General features: G+C 44.8%; 1 protein-coding gene across 1 annotated transcript in view; it reads left to right on the top strand.

The window, feature by feature from the left end:
* Positions 1 to 3201: 3201 nt before the first annotated feature.
* PGPEP1L (pyroglutamyl-peptidase I like) overlaps positions 3202 to 17836 on the top strand; it is a 25212-nt gene continuing 10577 nt past the window's right edge. Inside the window, exon 1 of the mRNA XM_021680438.1 lies at positions 3202 to 3303. Within this exon, the coding sequence (XP_021536113.1) occupies positions 3202 to 3303 (102 nt within the window). The remainder of the gene's footprint in view (positions 3304 to 17836) is intronic.

Here is a 17836-nt window from a genome sequence, read left to right as displayed (position 1 = left end):
TTAGAATTTGGGTTGTTTTGTTGTTGCTGGGTTTTTTTTTTTTCCAGCCAGAAAAAAAGCTCAGAGAACCCCAGACTCACTGCCAAGTCTCACTGCGGTACACAACATATCAGAAAGGCCAGGTCAGGGCTTTCGTGAGCTCCTGGGTGTCTGTAGCCTTTTCCTCGAAAAACAGGGCTTTTTCTGCTGAATGTTGGATGGCCCTGAGCCCTTCTATTTCTTTTTGCCGTCATGAAAAAGGGAAACAAGCCAGGCTGCCTGAGTTTGCCTTCCAGCTCCAACAACTGCAACCTGTGGGACCTAAAACAAGCCCCCCCAGCTTTTCTCTACCTCCGTTTCCTTATCTGCAAAGTGGGATGGTTGTTATGACTATGGGAATTAACATGTAAAACCCTTGGAATGGGGGCACCTGGGTGGCTCAGTGGGTTAAACATCTGCCTTTGGCACAGGTCATGATCTCAGGGTCCTGGGATCGAGCCCCACGTTGGGCTCCTTGCTCAGCAGGGAGTCTGCTTCTCCCTCTGCCTCTGCCCCCACTCATGCTCTGTCTCTCAAATAAATAAAATCTTTAAAAAACAAAAACAAAAACAAAAAAACCTTGGAATGGGTCAGGGCACACTGCTGGTGCTCACAGATATCATCCTTATTACCAGGAAGCTATTCTATCAGTCAGTCTATAATCAGCTGTGAGCCAATAGATTCTGAGTTTGGAGAGTCACACAGGAAATGGAATGATGGAGAAGATTATTTGGGAAACTCAAGGTTGACCAATAAAGCCAGAGAAGCAGGGCAGAAACAGAAGCAGGCTAGGGGCTTCCAGGCAGCAGAAATAGGATGGCAAACTAGGTGCTCTGAGGAGCCCTTCCCCTGTAGATAAACTAGATAGGACAGAACTTCTGTGCATTGCTGGGCATGCAGTACGATGCTTTCCAGGAAAGCTTGCATACATGACATCATGTGCATGTATACATCACACATAGGAAGGGCTGCCACCTGAAGGAGAGACACAAAAGGCAGTGGGGGGCGGGGGAACACCATTATCAGCATTCAGCTTGAGATGAAACCAAGACTTAAACTGTAAGCTAGACCCTTTGAAGGGGATCCTGTGGTTTCTAGCGCCGCAGCTCCCAGCAGAAGCCTAGGCAACTTCTCTTGAAGATTTAAAACCTCAGATTCTCCACAAACTGAAATCAGCTAAACAGTAGTTTCCATCCAGATATCACCAAATACATAAAGAAACAGACAGCTTTGAGTAAAAATCAGTAGAAGCAGATTTAGAATCTCAAGAACGTGAGATGCTAAATCATTCTGCTAGACATCATCATAAAATTGCATAACTGTCTGTGAAATACTTAAAGAAGTAAAGACGGAATCACAAAAATGAGACTATCAGGGGGGGGAAAAGACTATCAAAAGATCAGGTAAATTGAAAAAGGGAGTAAGAGAGCTTATAGAAATTTAAAACAATTGTTGAGGTGAAGAATTCAACAGATGGCTTATATGGCAGTTTAGAATTACACTAACTGAAAGATGCCAGTCACAAAAGATGACAGTGTAGGATTCCATTGAGGTGAATGTCCACATGAGGCAAATCTGTTGAGACATAAAGTAGGTTAGCGGTTGCTGAGGGCAAGTGCGGGAGGATTGGGGGAAATAGGGAATGACTGTTGATGGGTACAGGGTTACTTCAGGGGTGATGAAAAGATTCTAAAATTGATGGTTGCACAACTTTGTGAATATACTAAAAATCATTGAATTACAGACTTCAATTTTTTAAATTATAGACTTTAATTGGGTGAATTGTGAAATATACACATAAATATACATATATAGTAGTTTACTGAGTGATGAAGAGAAAATTAGTGAACTAGAAGATAGATCTGAAGATATTATTCAAAGGGCAGATTAAAAAAAGGAGGACAAAGAAGTGAAAAAAGAAATTAAGAGGTATGGATAATAAAATGAGATATTCTAACATACGGCTAATAGGAGTTCCATGAGGAGAGACTAATAAGAATGGAAGAGAGGCAATATTTGAAAACAATGATTGAGACGATTCTAGGAGTGATGAAAGACATGAATCCACAGAGCTAAGAGGTACAAACTATACCAAGCAAAGACTAACAAAAGCCACACCTACGCACACAGTAAAACCACACAAAACCAAAGACAAAGAGATCTGAAAAGTTGCCTGAGAGAAAAGATAGGCCACCTGTAGAAACTGGCCATACAATGAGACTGAGAGTAAATTTCTCTAAAACAATAGTAAAAACCAGAGAACAGTGGAGAAATATCTTCAAAGTGCTGGCGGGGGAAAATATCAACCTGAAATTATTTTTCAAGAAATTATTTTTCAAGAACAAGAATGAAATGAAGACGTTTTCATAAAAATAAGCACCAAGAGGGGCACCTGGCATCCAGAAGCATGGAGCCCCACCCCGACTGTCACCTCATTAGCATAACAAAGACACTCCTGCCACTCGGGAAATTCCAGGGGTTTTGAAGCTCTGTGCCTGAACTAGGGACAAAACCCAGATATATTCTTTCTTATACCACAGTTCCCAACAGGGGTTTCCTGTCTAGGGAGAGGAGGTGGCCCTTAAGTAAAATCATTATAACTTGAAGTGGATTCGGAGAAGTGCTACATTGTGAGATACTCTGAAGAGGAAGAGATTCACTTCATTCTGGAGAACATATGGAAGAAAGGAACCTAAAGCAAAATGAGAGGAAACTACTCCCCACCCCAGAGGTCAGTGGGATGGCCATCGGGTGGAAGCAGGATGAAGGACAGACTGATTTCTGGCAAGTGGGAATAAGTTCTCAAACCACTGTGTGCTGGGTACCACATGGGACACTCTAGGCAGAGGAGCTTGTGGAGTTCTTCCTGCAGTCCAGAGAAATCGATATTTATTCCCATTGTGCAGGTGGGGAAATGGGTGTGCAGGGAGGTTGAGTATCTGGCCCAAGGACACATGCCATCTAGATTCCAGTCTCAGATGGTCCTGGTGAGTGAAGTCCAGGTTCATCCCACTCTTACCCCTGCGGGAAACAGCATCTAGTTCAGAGGAGGAGGACCACTTCCAGCACAATAATGCTTTATAAACTTCCTAGAACTCAAGAAACATCCAGAACCACACTACCCAATGACCCCCCGGGTGAGCAAAGTGAGGAGACACACCCAAATGCCTTAGCCCTACGGCCATGTCATCATGGCAGACCCTCGGCTGTGAGCTCATCGCCGCCCGCTTCCCAGCTCTGAGACATGGACAAGGCGACCCGCTGCTCAGTCTCCTAGCTCAGGAGGTACCGCAGTGGTGATGACCAAAACAGAAGCCTCCCTAATAGCTGATGAGGAAGCGAGCCCAAGCCCGGCTTCTGGCACCCACTGCCACCCCCACTGGCCTCCTCCTCCAGTCCCTGCTCTGGGTCTCTGGTTTTGCTCTGCTCTTCTTTCTGGCTTTTTTCTCCAGGGCAGAGTCACTTGTGATTAATTTAGAGGCTCTCTTCACTGTCAATCCACAGGACCATTCTCACTTCCTGGGCCACCCTGGGTCATTCTGTGGCCTCCACTAACAGGTCTGCAGGCTCCACTCAGTGTTAGACTTTCTCATTCTGGTTTGGAACCTTGCTGGTAGCATCCACTCGAAGTTGCCAGCAGACTGCCAATGGAACATCCTTTGCAGGGCTGATCATCTAAGCGGCCATATTAAGGCAAAGGTCCAACCTAGTTCATGTACATACGTTTGACCCATTATACAGATATGGAAACTCAGATGGGTGAAATAATGCACAAAAGGGCACATAGCTCCCTAGGTCAGTATAAGCACCACACTGTCTGTGGGGACCTCTATCAACATGTCTGCATCCCCACAGAGGGCCTAGCCTGAAGCATGTGTTTCAGTGGCTAGATTCATGAATGAATGCTATTCTTTTCTTATTTAAGATTTTATTTATTTATTTGAGAGAGAGAGAGAGAGAGTGAGAGAGCACAAGCCAGGAGAAGAGGCACCATGACCTGAGCTGAAGTCAGACGCCCAACCAACTGAGCCACCCAGGCGCCCCAATGCTGTTCTTTTCTTTTCTATCCCCATGCTCTCTCCTAGCAAGGTCAGCCTTGTCAATATCACGGGCAATGTTTAATGCGCACTTACTCCATGGCAGGCCTCGTAAGTGGGCATTATGGAATCGCAGGGAGGAAAAGAAAGTCTTATTGCACACTTACAGCATCTCACCTCTCTTAGAGGTGAGCTATTAACAAATAACAACTTGAATGCATTTTTGGTGTAGTTGCTCTTAAATGTTTTTATTCAAGTAATCTCTACACCCCACGTGGGGCTTGAGCTCATGACCCCGAGATCAAGAGTCGCACGTTCCTCCAACAGAGCCAGACGGGTGCTTCTTGTTGTAGCTGGTCTTAAATGGGAGAAGAGTGTTTTTAAAAAGAAGGAAATATAGAAAAATAATATAAATGCTAGAAGTCCACAGTGAAAAGAGGCATTTCCTCCAAGCTCCCAGAAGGGGGACTTAATACTATTTATCAACAGCATCTGCCAGAGTATTTAACATCGAGCTGGCCCATTGTGGATGCCCCTCCCTCCCTGCCCATAAGTTTTATCTAGTGACTTATGAATGCAAGGGCTGCATCATTATCTCCTGGTTTTTGGACACTTTAATTCTGGAGCCAGGACCACTTCACATTCTTTCAAAAGAAATTATGTCCTTAGCTCTTCTACAAGTGCCTGAGCCTGGAAAGGCAGCAAATAAAACAAAAGTTTTATAAATCACACCATGAGTTGGGCCAAGACATTATGTAACTGCATATAAGATAAACCCAGCCTGGGTGGCCAGAGGGTCAAGGTTCTTGCCAGATTTCATAAACTTGATACAGAATAATTTCTCTTTCCTCCAAAGATGAAGTGGCGTCGTGCCTTTATTACATGTTGCTTTAGAAAATAATAATAATAAAGAATAAAGGGCAACACATCAGAAGAGCTCAAGAAGCACCAGCCAAATGGCACTTTACAGTGAAGGGTGGGTCCTGCGCCACCCACTCAGGGACAAGCAGGGGACTGTTTGCCTTTCTGAGTAAAAGTAAATCATTTCTTTGATTCATCTGTATCCTCTCTTGATTCATCTGTTAGACCACTACTTCGTGGATTATTATTATTATTATTTTAAGATTTTATTTATTTATTTGAGAGAGAGAGAGTGAAGGGGAAGGGCAGAGAGAGAGGGAGAAGCAAACTCCCTGCCGAGCAAGGACCGCCCCCCCCCCCATGCAGGGCTGTATCCCAGGACCCTGGGATCATGACCTGAGTCAAAGACAGATGCTTAACCGACTGAGCCACCCAGGTGCCCCTTTCCTCATGATTTCTAACATGTCTTCTCTTCAGTCTGATGACTGTAGTGTGAGCCCATTTTATTGGTGGGAAGAGAAGTAGCCTTGTTCCTGCATGTGCTGGCCCAGGACCTCATGAAGCAGCACTGTACCCTCATTCTCATTTTGTAGTGGAACAAGAAGTCACCAGAATAGTGGGCATATGTGAGCACATGGCAAGGAGCCTGGAGCCTGGGCAGAAGGCTTATTCCTATGGCAGTGAGACCCCGCACAGGAAGCTGGGTTGCAGAGAAGCCCCTGGAAAAAGATGAGTAAAGAGAAAACCCACACGCTGGTGGGTTTTCCATGTTCATGAGAGTGTCTGCTATGGTTTCACAGCCCTCCACATAAACACTGCGCTTTTATTAAACATCCAGCGAAATGCGTTTAGTCTGCTTACTTGGGGGAGAACTTGCCATTTGCAGACAAGTGAGTCAAAGGTTTAGTTCTCGCTAAACCCTAAATCCATTCCCACATTGACAGGAGGACAACCTGAGGAATCCAGAGTAAGATCTTTCAAAATGACAGCAGCACGTTTCCAGGGCCTATCTGTGGGTCCCCTGCCCCCTGCCCCCTGGCAAATGCAGAGTCTTCAACTCTCTCCCAGTGCCAAAGCAGGGCAGACTCTCCAACTTCTCTCCTGTCTGTTTAAATAAACTTTTTACTTAAAAACACATTGAGATGAGGGGAGCCTGGGTGGATCCATCAGTTAAGCATCTGACTTGATCTCAGCTCAGGTCCTGATCTCAGGGTTGTTGTGAGTTCAAGCCCCGCAGTGGGTTCCATTCTGGGCATGGAGCTGACTTAAAAAAATAAAAAAAAATAGGGCGCCTGGGTGGCTCAGTCGGTTAAGCATCTGCCTTCGGTTCAGGTCATGATCCTGAGGTCCTAGGATCAAGCCTCATGTGGGGCTCCCTGTCAGCATAGAATCTGCTTCTCTCTTTCCCTCTACCCCCTGCTCGTTCTCTCTCTCTCTCTCTCTCGCTCTCTATCTCAAATAAATACATAAAATCTTAAAAAAATAAAATAAAGAAATAAAATAAAAACCACATTGAGATGTACAGAAAAGTTATGACGATTGTACAGGGAGTTTCCATATATCCCACACCTACTTTCCCCCTTATTAACATCTTACATCGGTATGGTACTTTTGTCACAACGAATAAACCAACATTAACATATTATTAACTAAAGTCCATAGTTTATTCGGCTTTCCCTAGTTTTTACCTAGTGTCCTTTTCCTGTTCCGGGATCCCATCCAGGTTACGACATCACACTCAGTCCTCAGGTCTCCTTAGGCTCCTCTCGTCTGTTACAGTTTCTTAGCCTTTCCTGGTTTTGCGGCTCTGACAGTTTTGAGGCGTACTGGCTGGTATTACACTCTGCCTTCAATTAGGATCTGTCAGATGTTTTTCTCATGATTGGACTAGGATTATGGATTTGGGGGAGGAAGAGCACCAGAGGTCAAGTGCCATTCTCTTCCCATTATATCAAGGACTCATCCATATGACTCATCACCACTGATGTTGACCTTGATGACCTGGCTTGTCAGGTTTCTCACTGTAAAGTTGTTCTTCCCCCCCCACCCCCTTTCCGCATTATACTCTGGAAGGATAGACTAAGCCCAGCCCACCACTGGGGAGGAGGGAGTGACGCCCCCTTGAGGGTAGAGTATCTGCATAAATTATTTGGAAGGCACCTGCAAGCAAGATTTGGCTCTTTCATCCCCCACCTATGTATGTGTTTATTTCATCATTTCTTTACGTCGGTACGGACTCCTGGATATTTATTTTATACTTTGGATTACGGCATGTTTCCTTTCGAAAGTCCATCTTCTCTCGAAACCTTTCCCACCTCCCTTACAATCCCCGATCACTGAGACCCCTCTCCTCCAAAGGAAACGCATGGCTCCATATTTCATTTTCCACCATGTGCTTGGCTGGACTGGGTTAAACTAAGGCAGGTGCTTTTTAAATGACTGCACTACTTTTATGTATAAGTCTGAGCATGTTCTCCTGTCCTCCTTCACATTCACCCATCATATTTTATTGATGCAAAAAGCCACTGGAAAAAAAAAAAAAGCACCTGGGCATCCTCAAATTAGATGAACCTTCCAGTCAGTTGCATCTTACGCTTTGCCATAGTTGAGCAGAGCTTTTGCTTTCTTGGTGGTTCATCTGATAATGCTTGGTGTTCCGTCTCTGAGGCTTAGGTTTGATGAAATTCATCATGTCGTTTCTGGATTACACATTCTATCGGCATGGAAAGCACTCTGGCCTGTTTATCCTGCTTTGTAGAGTCTAGACCAGAACATTGAGGGGATTAACGCGCATTTGTGCTGCCATAAATATGATGGAACTATATCCTGCAACACACACAGTCCAGCACCAGGGGAAAGTACGCAAACAAGCATGACCTTAGAAATCATGCTGCTTACTCGGGGCCACCCGGCGTCAGATTTGAGGCGCCTTTTCATTCTGGGGAGGGACAGAATCTGGAGGAAAACTAACAAAAAGCTCTTCGGCCTACTTTTTCTCTTCTCCACCCTCACATCTAGTCACATTAGAAGCACGTTACAAATCTTTTTTTCTTTTTTTAAGATTTTATTTATTTGAGAGAGAGAGCGAGCAAGCATGAGCGGGGTGAGGGGCAGAAGAAGAAACAGACTCCCCGCTGAGCAGGGAACCCAATTTGGGATGTGGGGCTTGATACTGGGACTCCGCGATCATGACCTGAGCCAAAGGCAGACGCTTAACTGACTGAGCCACCCAGGCGCCCCAGCACATTATAAATATTAAAAGTAATGTCAGCATTACAACAGGGATGTACACCCGGGATTGCAAAACCCATGGGGGCTCTTTTGGGCTTGCAGGCTGAGAGGCAGTTTGAGAAGCCCTTGGTCAGGTCCTGGCCACTGCACTGATGTTTATAATCATGGAGGATTATGCCGCTCCCCTGACCAGCCTCAGTAAGGGTCCTTCCTCTCTGGCATGCTCCCTGTTCTCCCACCCCTGGCCCCGGTGCTCACGTACACCCTGAGCCCGTGTTTCCCATCCTGCAGGCATTTGCAAAAATATCCAGACAGGGACTAATGAACCCAAAGGATCTATGGTGGTCAAACTTCAGGCACTGGGTCCCCAAGGGGTGGGGAAATGTTTGGGGAGCCACAAGATGCATTTCGGGTATCAGTCCTCAGGCTGCTGGGGTCATCCTCTTTTTTGACACTTGTAAAATTATTCTTGTCCTTTACCTGTCTTGGTAATTGTGTTCGAAGAGGTCAAATTTGGAGTTAGAGAGCCATTTAGCCGTTATGGAATAAGCAACCAATTAATCGAGGTCAGTTAATCCAGAAGACATAACAGTTTACATTTACATCCCTAATGACAGCACTTCCAAAATATATGAAGCAAAAACAAGTAGAAGCATAAGGAAAATACAAAAATCCACAATTTTAGTCAGAGATTTTATTTTATTTTATTTTTTTGAAGATTTTATTTATTTATTTGACAGAGAGAGAGAGTGCATAAGCAGGGGGAGTGTCAGGCAGAGGGAGAGGGAGAGCAGGACCCCGGGATCATGACCTGAGCAGAAGGCAGACAACCAGCTGAGCCACCCAGGCACCCTTAGTTAAAGATTTTAGTACCCCTGTCTCAATAAGCGATAGATCACAGACAGAAAATCAGCAAATGTACGTAAGACTCAAACAAACCATCAGTCAACTTGCTCTAATTGACATTTATAGAACACTCCAAAAGATCTGCAGAATACACACTCTTTCAAGTACATATAGAACATTTACCATACGTTCAAGATAGACCATATCCTGGGCCACAAAACAAGTCTGAAGAAATCCAAAAGGACCCAAGTCATACAAAGTATGTTCCCTGGCCACAGTGGATTTAAATTAGAAATCAACAACAGAATGATATCTGGAAAATCCCAAAATATTTGGAAACTAAATGCACTTCTAAGTAAGCCATGGCCCAAAGAAGAAGTCAAAAGCTATATTAGAAAGTCTTTGGACATGAATGAAAATTAAAACAGCATATTAAAACTCGTGGCGTGCTGCTAATGCAGAACTTAGGGGGAAATTTGTAGCACTGAACAACAATACTAGTAAAGAAGAAAGGTCTCAAATCAATGACTCAGTTTCTATTGTAAGAAACTAGAAAAAGAAGAGCAAATTAAACCTGAACTAAGGAGAAGAAAGGAAATAAAAAGATCAAAGAAGAAATCAGTGAAACAGAGAACAGAATCCTAACAATGAAAATCAAAGAAACCAAAACCTGGTTCTTTGAGAAAAAAAAAATCAATAAAATTGATAAACCTCTAGCCAGACTGATCAAGGAAAAAGAGAGAGAGAGAGAGAAAGAGAGAGAAGGAAGGAGGGAGAGAGAGACAATGATTTCTATTAATTTTCAAGTTCATTTACCACTGCCTGGCTTCCAGCCCTCGTTCCACACTCGAACTGCTCCCTCTTTTTTGCCAGTTTGCTTGACCTCTCTGGGGTCCCAATAAGCTTTGTGGTGGATACCGTATGGTTATTGTTCCCACTGTACAGGTGGGAAGACTGTGGCCCAGGTTGACCAGGTCCTCCTTTCTTCTCCCTGTCTTGGTTTGCAAAGCAGCTGTGAGCATTCAACCAAATACAATAATAACCTGTAAAGTCTTAGTTCAGCTCAAATACATCAAATATTTACATTTAATCATGAGCTTCCCTTAGCAAGATCCTCTTTCAACTGGCTTGCCATCCTCCGAACCCTGCCTCCAGAAGAGCCTGGGAGTCACCACTGTCCCCACATCTTCCCCTGTTCCTGGGGAGACATCCACATTTTGATGGCCCTGGATTTACAATACAGCCTTTATTGTAAGTCTATCCATATGACTTCTCTTTAGGATCCCTCAAATTCTGAGACACTTTCAGTAAACCAGCATCTCAGACACTGTTCCCTTTTGGATTCTCCTGCTGTCATCTGAGAAGATGACTTCTAGATCTTGATGCCATAAAACACCAGAAAACTTTCAGATACGGAAAAGAGCAGGCTTTGTTAAAATCCCCACGTAACAGGGGGATGGTGTCAAACAACCACCACTTAGTTATCTCTCCCAGCACTGTGGGAGGGCTCGGCTCAGCCGGGCAGTTCTTCTGCTGATCTTGCTTGGGTCTCTCATTGGTTGTGTTAATATGGAGGCTGGGGCAGGATCATGGAGGCATGACTGGGGTCCTGGGACAGCAAGGCCTCTGTCCTCCCCCACATGAGGCCTCCCCAATAGGGTAGCCAGATGCTGAAGGTGTAGGTCAGGCCCTGACCCAGCTGAATTCTCTTGGTTAAAATGAGTCACAGACCAGCTCGGACTCAGCGGGGGAGGAGATTACACTAGAGTGTGGATATTAGAAAGTGCGCTTCACTGGGAACTGTCTTAGTCGGCTCGGGCTACTATAATAGGATACCATAGACTGGGAGCGTAAACAACACACATTTATTTCTCACAGTTCTGGAGGCTGAAAGTCTGAGATCAGGGTGCCAGCAAGGTTGGGTTTTGGGTGGGGGCCCGCTTCCTGTTTATGGCCTCACACAGACTTTCTTTCATGCATGCAGACAGAGTGCTAGTCTCATCATACCTTTTTAAGGGTCACTAATCCCATCCTGGGGGCCCCACCCTCATGACCTCATCTAAACCTGATTGTCTCCCAAAGGCTCCACCTCTAAATACCATCACATTGGGGATGAGGGTTTCAACATATGCATTTTGAGGGACAAAAACATTCAGTCCATAGTGGGGGCCATCCTAGAGCTACTATACCACATGAAACAGTATTACCCCTCAGAAGAGATACCAACTCCCCCTTCCAGCAGCAGGGAATGTGAGTGTGGTGCTTCATACACACCCCAACATGGGGTGGGGCAGGCGGGGGTGAGGACTTTTGAAACTTCTGCTAGGTTGATTAGTGTCACATTGTTAATATAAATCCTATTAAACCAGAACTCTTAAATCAAGAGTCAAGGATCAAGGTCAATGAAAGGAGTGGAGAGGTATCATGAACTCAATTCCTTTTAGTTTCTTGACTGGTCACTTTGTAGACACTGAAAATAATCCCGATAATAATAGATTGCTTCTGTACATTTGGAAAAATTGTTCCAAGTTTTTTACAGTTGTGGATCTCAAATGGTATGGCTTGTCACTCATCATGACCAATAGATCGCATGGGCCATAATATCTCCCACATTCGATTTAGGAAAATAAACTGAAATTAAATGGAAACACCCTCCTTGCTCATTTGGATGGCGAAGACTCCTGGTCCCCACTTCAGTGTGTTCCCCACAAGGCACTTTGTCACTCAAATCTTCAGATTTTGGTGATTGGAAGCATGGTTTGATACAATTCTGGAAGCCTAAGTAGGCAGAATTATTATCATGTTTTGTTTGGAATAATCCTGTAATCCCAGTGAAGAACCCCACCACTGGGGACTGTGGGGACAGGCCGGTCACTTCCTGCTTGGTTCCACAACATCTGGGACACACCTGCATGCCAGGTCTTGTTTCCAGAGCCTCAGCCTCAGTCCCTGTGGTATTGACCTTCTGTGGCGGGAAACAGACCAGAAAGAAGTCAAATCTAAGCAAGACAATGTCAGTGAGTGCAAAGGGCCACCAAGCATGAACCCAGGGCGACACAGTGGGTGGTGCCTGGGGAGCTCCTCTCGCAGACGTGGGCCGGAAGCCCTCTCTGAGTAGGTGACATTTCAGCCGAGACCTGCGTGACAAGGAGAAGCCACCCTGGAAAGTGTTCCAGGTGGAGGGGCACCTGCTGGAAATCTGTGGATAGCATCGTCGTGGGACCACAGTACCCGAGCCAGGAAGAGAGGCCGAGGGGAAGTCGAGGCAGCCTGCTTGTGCCTCCACATAACACACCCAAGTTCCTTTGACCATGAGCTTCCAGCAAAGTAGAAAGCAGACGTGCCAGAGGAATGTTCTTCTGGGATGAGATTGCTTGGGGTTCAGCTCTGTCATTCACTGGGAAAAAGTCATGTGAGCTGAACGGAATGAGGGTACATTTCTATTCTCTTGCAGAGACAAAGTTCCCACTGAGCAGCCTCAGAGAGTCCGGAGGCCAAATGATACTTGGAGAGCAATTCATTTTGTAACATGGCTCTCTTGCCAGGGCTATGTGACTGAAGAAGTACCCCCCTCCCGGCTCTGGCCCCCACAGCTGCCCCCTGGGCATCAGAGCAGGACCTGCCGCCCTTCCAGCCTGAACAGCCCTCCCTTGACTTTACTGTTATGAGTCATGTTGATGGTCTGGGTAAACCTCGGCTCCTGGCTGCTGAGAAGGCCTGGGGCCTCCATAGGCCTGAGGGGGCGGGGGTACCCAGAAGCCTAAATCCGCCCAGGCTCCCGGATGGGGACTGGGACCCCCCCACACCCCGCCGCCCCAGGAGCTGAGGGGCACGGTTGACAGACCATGAGGGTGTGATATTATTCTTAGGACAAAACCACTGGAGATGCATTCAGCCAAGTCCAATGGCAGTCTCTACAGATCTTCCTTTCTGGCCAACTCCCCACTGCTATTCTTTGGCTGGACAGAGGGGATGATTTGCTCCTGACCTTTCTCTTCCCCATTCAGTCCTGTCCGGTCATCACGGGCCAAATGCAGCTGAGAAACTTGTAAGTTAAAATGCAATATCCCTAATATATAAAGAGCTTCTATGAATAGAAAAAAAAATGGTGAATAACGCTATAGAAAAATGGACCAAAGATGTGAAAGGACACTTTACAGAGAAAGGAGTACAAATGGTTCTTACCCATGTGATACTATGCTCCAACTTGTTCATACGAGAAAAGCGAATTAAAACTACACTAAGATCAGATTGGCAAAAATCCAAAAGTGTGACAACTACTCTGGGAGGCTGGGAGGCTGATGGGCATTGTCATGCTTTGCTAGTGGGAATGCAACATGGTACAATCCCACTGGAGGGGAATTTAGCAATACATGACAAAGAGACATATGTTTATAGCCTAGAATCCAGCAAATTCCTAAGAAGCTCTCCCAAAGATACGCTGGCAAATATAAGAAAAGACATATGCACAATGATGGAGAAATTATATAATAAGAATGGAGGGGTACTGAATAAATGTTCCATATTTGTTTATGATAATAAAAAGATGGAAGGATAAATCATAAAATTAAAAATTGATTTCCTATGGAGGCAAAGGGAAGAGACTAGATTTCTCTGAGTAAAGCTTGTTTTGTGGATTTAACTTTGGAAACATGTAGGGTATTTTGCATACTAATAAAACAAAATTACATTTTCTTTTTCTTTTCTTTTCTTTTTTTTTTTAAGGATTTTATCTATTTATTTGACAGAGAGAGACACAGCGGGAGCGGGAGCACAAGCAGGGGAGTGGCAGAGGGAGAAGCAGGCTTCCCGCTGAGCAGGGAGCCCCATGCGGGGCTCGATCCCAGGACCCCGGGATCATGACCTGAACCGAAGGCAGACGCTTAATGACTGAGCCACCCAGGCGCCCCCAAAATTACATTTTCAAAAAAAGCAATCCATAGAAATTAAAAGCAAATTGAGTTAATAAGGCTCAAAGTGTATCTAGTTAGTGACATGATCACACAGGGAAGAGTGGTTTTGAAACATAGCAATTTAAGGATAAAAACAAAACAAAAATATCTTCAACTTTTCAGGAATGATATTGTTGGAAATGGAGTTAGTATTATTACTCTGAGACCACTGTATATAGAGTGTGGGATAAAGTAAAATGTGCATTCGGGGATATTCAACTCTTGACCTCCCTGGACATGGCCAGTAGGGTTTCCCAAAACACCGAAAACACCCTGCCTGTATTAAACACCCCCTCGGGGGACAGCATCACTGTGAAGAGTCAATGCAAGGACGGAAGTAATGTCTCAGTTTTATAGATAAGGCATCTGAGGCTCCTAGAGCCTAAGTCACTCGTCCAAGATCAAGTCACGTCTGGAATTGAACTTGCATCCACCAGGCTCCAAGGCTCCTCTCTCAACTCCTACAATATACCATGTCCTCCAACTTGGCCCTGGTCTCTCCTGCCCACCCTCTACTTGCTCTGAGGACATTTTCCCTCTGTGGGCATTTCCCATTCATGGCAGAAGCAGGGCAGCACAAAGGCTGGCGGAAGGAAGGGCTCAAAAACATACCGAAAAAGTGAATGAATGAATGAATGAGTGAATGAAAACAGAGAAAATCTTCTTTCCTGCTTGGACCAAAAGCTAGGAGGAAAAAAGAAAGGAGAAGTGATTCTTTTTTTTTTTTTTAAGATTTTTTTTTTTTTTAGATTTTATTTTATTTATTTGACAGAGAGAGAGACAGTGAGAGAGGGAACACAAGCAGGGGGAGTGGGAGAGGGAGAAGCAGGCTTCCCGCGGAGCAGGGAGCCCGATGCGGGGCTCGATCGCAGGACCCTGGGACCATGACCTGAGCCGAAGGCAGACACCTAATGACTGAGCCACCCAGGCACCCCTTTTTTTAAGATTTTAAAAAATTTATTTATCTGACAGAGAGAGCAAGAGAGCACGAGCAGGGGTCGTGGCAGAGGCAGAGGCAGAATCAGGCTCCCCACTGAGCAGGGAGCCTGATGTGGGCCCAGGACCCCGGGACCATGACGTGAGCCGAAGGCAGATTTTTAACCAACTGCGCCCTCCAGGGGTCCCAGGAGGAATGATTTTAAAGGAAGAACCAGGACCCCAGAGACACCGAGAAGCCTGTGTGGCAGGTGGTCCCCAAGACCATCCTCAGGCCCCATAACACGCCTGACAAGGACTCCGAAAAGCTGTTACACTCACAGTTACAGTTTACTATAGGAAAAGAATCAAGATCAAAATCGGCAAAGGGAAAGGGGCATGGAGAAAAGACCAGGAGAGACCAGGCGTGAGCTTCTGAGCATTGTCTCCCAGGGGAGTTCTGGGGATCCGTGTTACTCTCCCAGCAGTGACCTGTGACAACAAGTGTGCAGTGTTTTCAATCCAGGAAGCTCATCCGAGCCTCAGTTTTTATTGAAGGTCAGTCCTATAGGCAGGCAGTGCCCACCTGGCTGACCTCAGCGCTGCTCAGACTCCAGAGCAGAGACAAATCACACTGTTAGCAGAAACTCTGTTCAAGTTAATATGATGTGACCCAATGCCTCAGGGATACAAAACCACTCTTACCAGGGAGAACATCCCAAGGGCTCAGAGCTCTTCTCCCAGGAGCCAGCCAAGGGCCAGTCCTGAAGACAGGTCTTCCTTGGGAATGTGTGGGGTCTGAGCAGCCCAGGCTTCTTGAGGCTACCCTTTCCTTTCCAGTCCCTAACCAGAGGTGTGCGGCCCCACACCCCCAACCCCGAGGTCATTTCAATACTTCCTACATCAGCACCAACTTGAGGATCCAAAATCATTTCCATAGCGGGGTTTGCAAGGTGACCCACTAGGGTATATAGGATGAAGACATTAGGATTTCTATTTCTATGTTTTTTAAAAATTGTGGTGGAAAATGTAAAATTTACCATCTCCACCATTTTTAAGTGTACAGTTCAATAGTTTTAAGTATATTCATATGGTTATGCAACAGAGCTCAAGTCCTCTTGCAAGAATGAAATTCAATACCCCTTGAAAACGACTTCCCATTGCCCCCTGCCCCCCACCCCTGGGGACCACCATCTTACTTTCTGTCTCTATGAATTGGACTACTTTAGGTCCCACATATAAGTGTGGAGTCACACAAGATTTGTCTTTTTGTGACCAGCTTATTTCACAGAGCGTCATGTCTTCAAGGTTCATCCAGGTTTATAGTGCATGTCAGAAATTCCTTCCTTCTTAAGGCCAAATAATATTCCATTGCTAGTGTATGCCACACTCTTGTTCATCCATTCATCCATTGATGGACATCTGAGTTACTTCCACCTTTTGGCTATGGTGAAGAATGCTGCAATGAACATGGGTGTGCTAATATCTCTTTGAGATCCCGCTTTCAGTTCTTTTGGATGGATACCCAGAAATAGGATTGCTGGATCATATGCTAATTCTATTTTTCATATATGGAGGGACCACCATACTGTTGTCCACAGCGGCTGCACCATTTTACATGCCCACCAACAGTGCAAAGGGTTATGATTTCTGCACACACTCACCAACACCTGTTATTTTCTGTTTTGTTTTTTTTTCCACAGTGGCCATCCTAACAGGTGTGAATTTTTATGTTTTTAGTCGATGAAAATAATAAAGAAATTAACCTTGACCAATACCTCATAGCTAGACCGCTCCTGGCCTTGGTATGTATGTGCGCAGGGAAGTGAATTGTAACACTGCACAACATTGCGTAGAAAGTAAAATACCACATGTTTCAGAGGGCCAAAGGAATGTGTCACCCTTGGGGTGAGGGATGCCATGGGTGCCAGAGAGATCCTCCCTCTCTGATTCACTTTAATTTATTACAAGTATTTCAGCCAAGTTAATTGGTTTCAGGATGATATTATCCAGTTTTAATTAAACTAATCTTTAAATTATGATCAAGGAACCCTCACAAATATAATCTGCAAAAACCCACAGATAAAAGATAATGTGATTAATGCAAACCTGAGCGAACATGCGGAAGTAACTGATACCCTTCCTTCTCCAAGGAGCTCTGTGCCAGCCAAGGTTTTTACATAAAAACAATGACCATCTGATAAGACATTGCCTCCCTTTCCCCCAAAATAGAGGAGGAATTAAGAAAACGATTGAACATACAGATTTATATCCACTTAGGAATAATGAAGCCTATTTGAAAAGTGTATCATGCCTTGAGACATCAAGACATTAGCTAATGATAGAAACTAAAAGAACAGTAGAACAGATCAACGAAACAAGCAGCTGGTTCTTTGAAAGAATTAACAAGATTGATAAACCCCTGGCCAGACTTATCAAAAAGAAAAGAGAAATGACCCAAATCAACAAAATCATGAATGAAAGAGGAGAGATCACAACCAACACCAACGAAATACAAACAATTATAAGAACAAATTATGAGCAACTCTATGCCAGCAAATTAGATAACCTGGAAGAAATGGTTGCATTCCTAGAGATGTATCAACTACCAAAACTGAACCAGGAAGAAATAGAAAACCTGAACAGACCTATAACCACTAAGGAAATTGAAGCAGTCATCGAAAATCTCCCAAAAAACAAAAGCCCAGGGCCAGATGGCTTCCCAGGGGAATTCTACCAAACATTTCAAGAAGAATTAATACCTATTCTTCTGAAATGGTTCCAAAAAATAGAAATGGAAGGAAAACTTCCAAACTCACTTTATGAGGCCAGCATTACCTTGATCCCAAAACCAGACAAAGACCCCATCAAAAAGGAGAATTACAGACCAATATCCCTGATGAACATGGATGCAAAAATTCTCGCCAAAATACTAGCCAATAGGATCCAACAGTACATTAAAAGCATTATTCACCA

Source organism: Neomonachus schauinslandi, chromosome 9 (genome assembly GCF_002201575.2).
Source record: "Neomonachus schauinslandi chromosome 9, ASM220157v2, whole genome shotgun sequence".
Classification (NCBI taxonomy): domain Eukaryota; kingdom Metazoa; phylum Chordata; class Mammalia; order Carnivora; family Phocidae; genus Neomonachus; species Neomonachus schauinslandi.
Note: the sequence above shows the minus strand (reverse complement) of the source record. Positions and strands in the feature narration are given on the sequence as shown.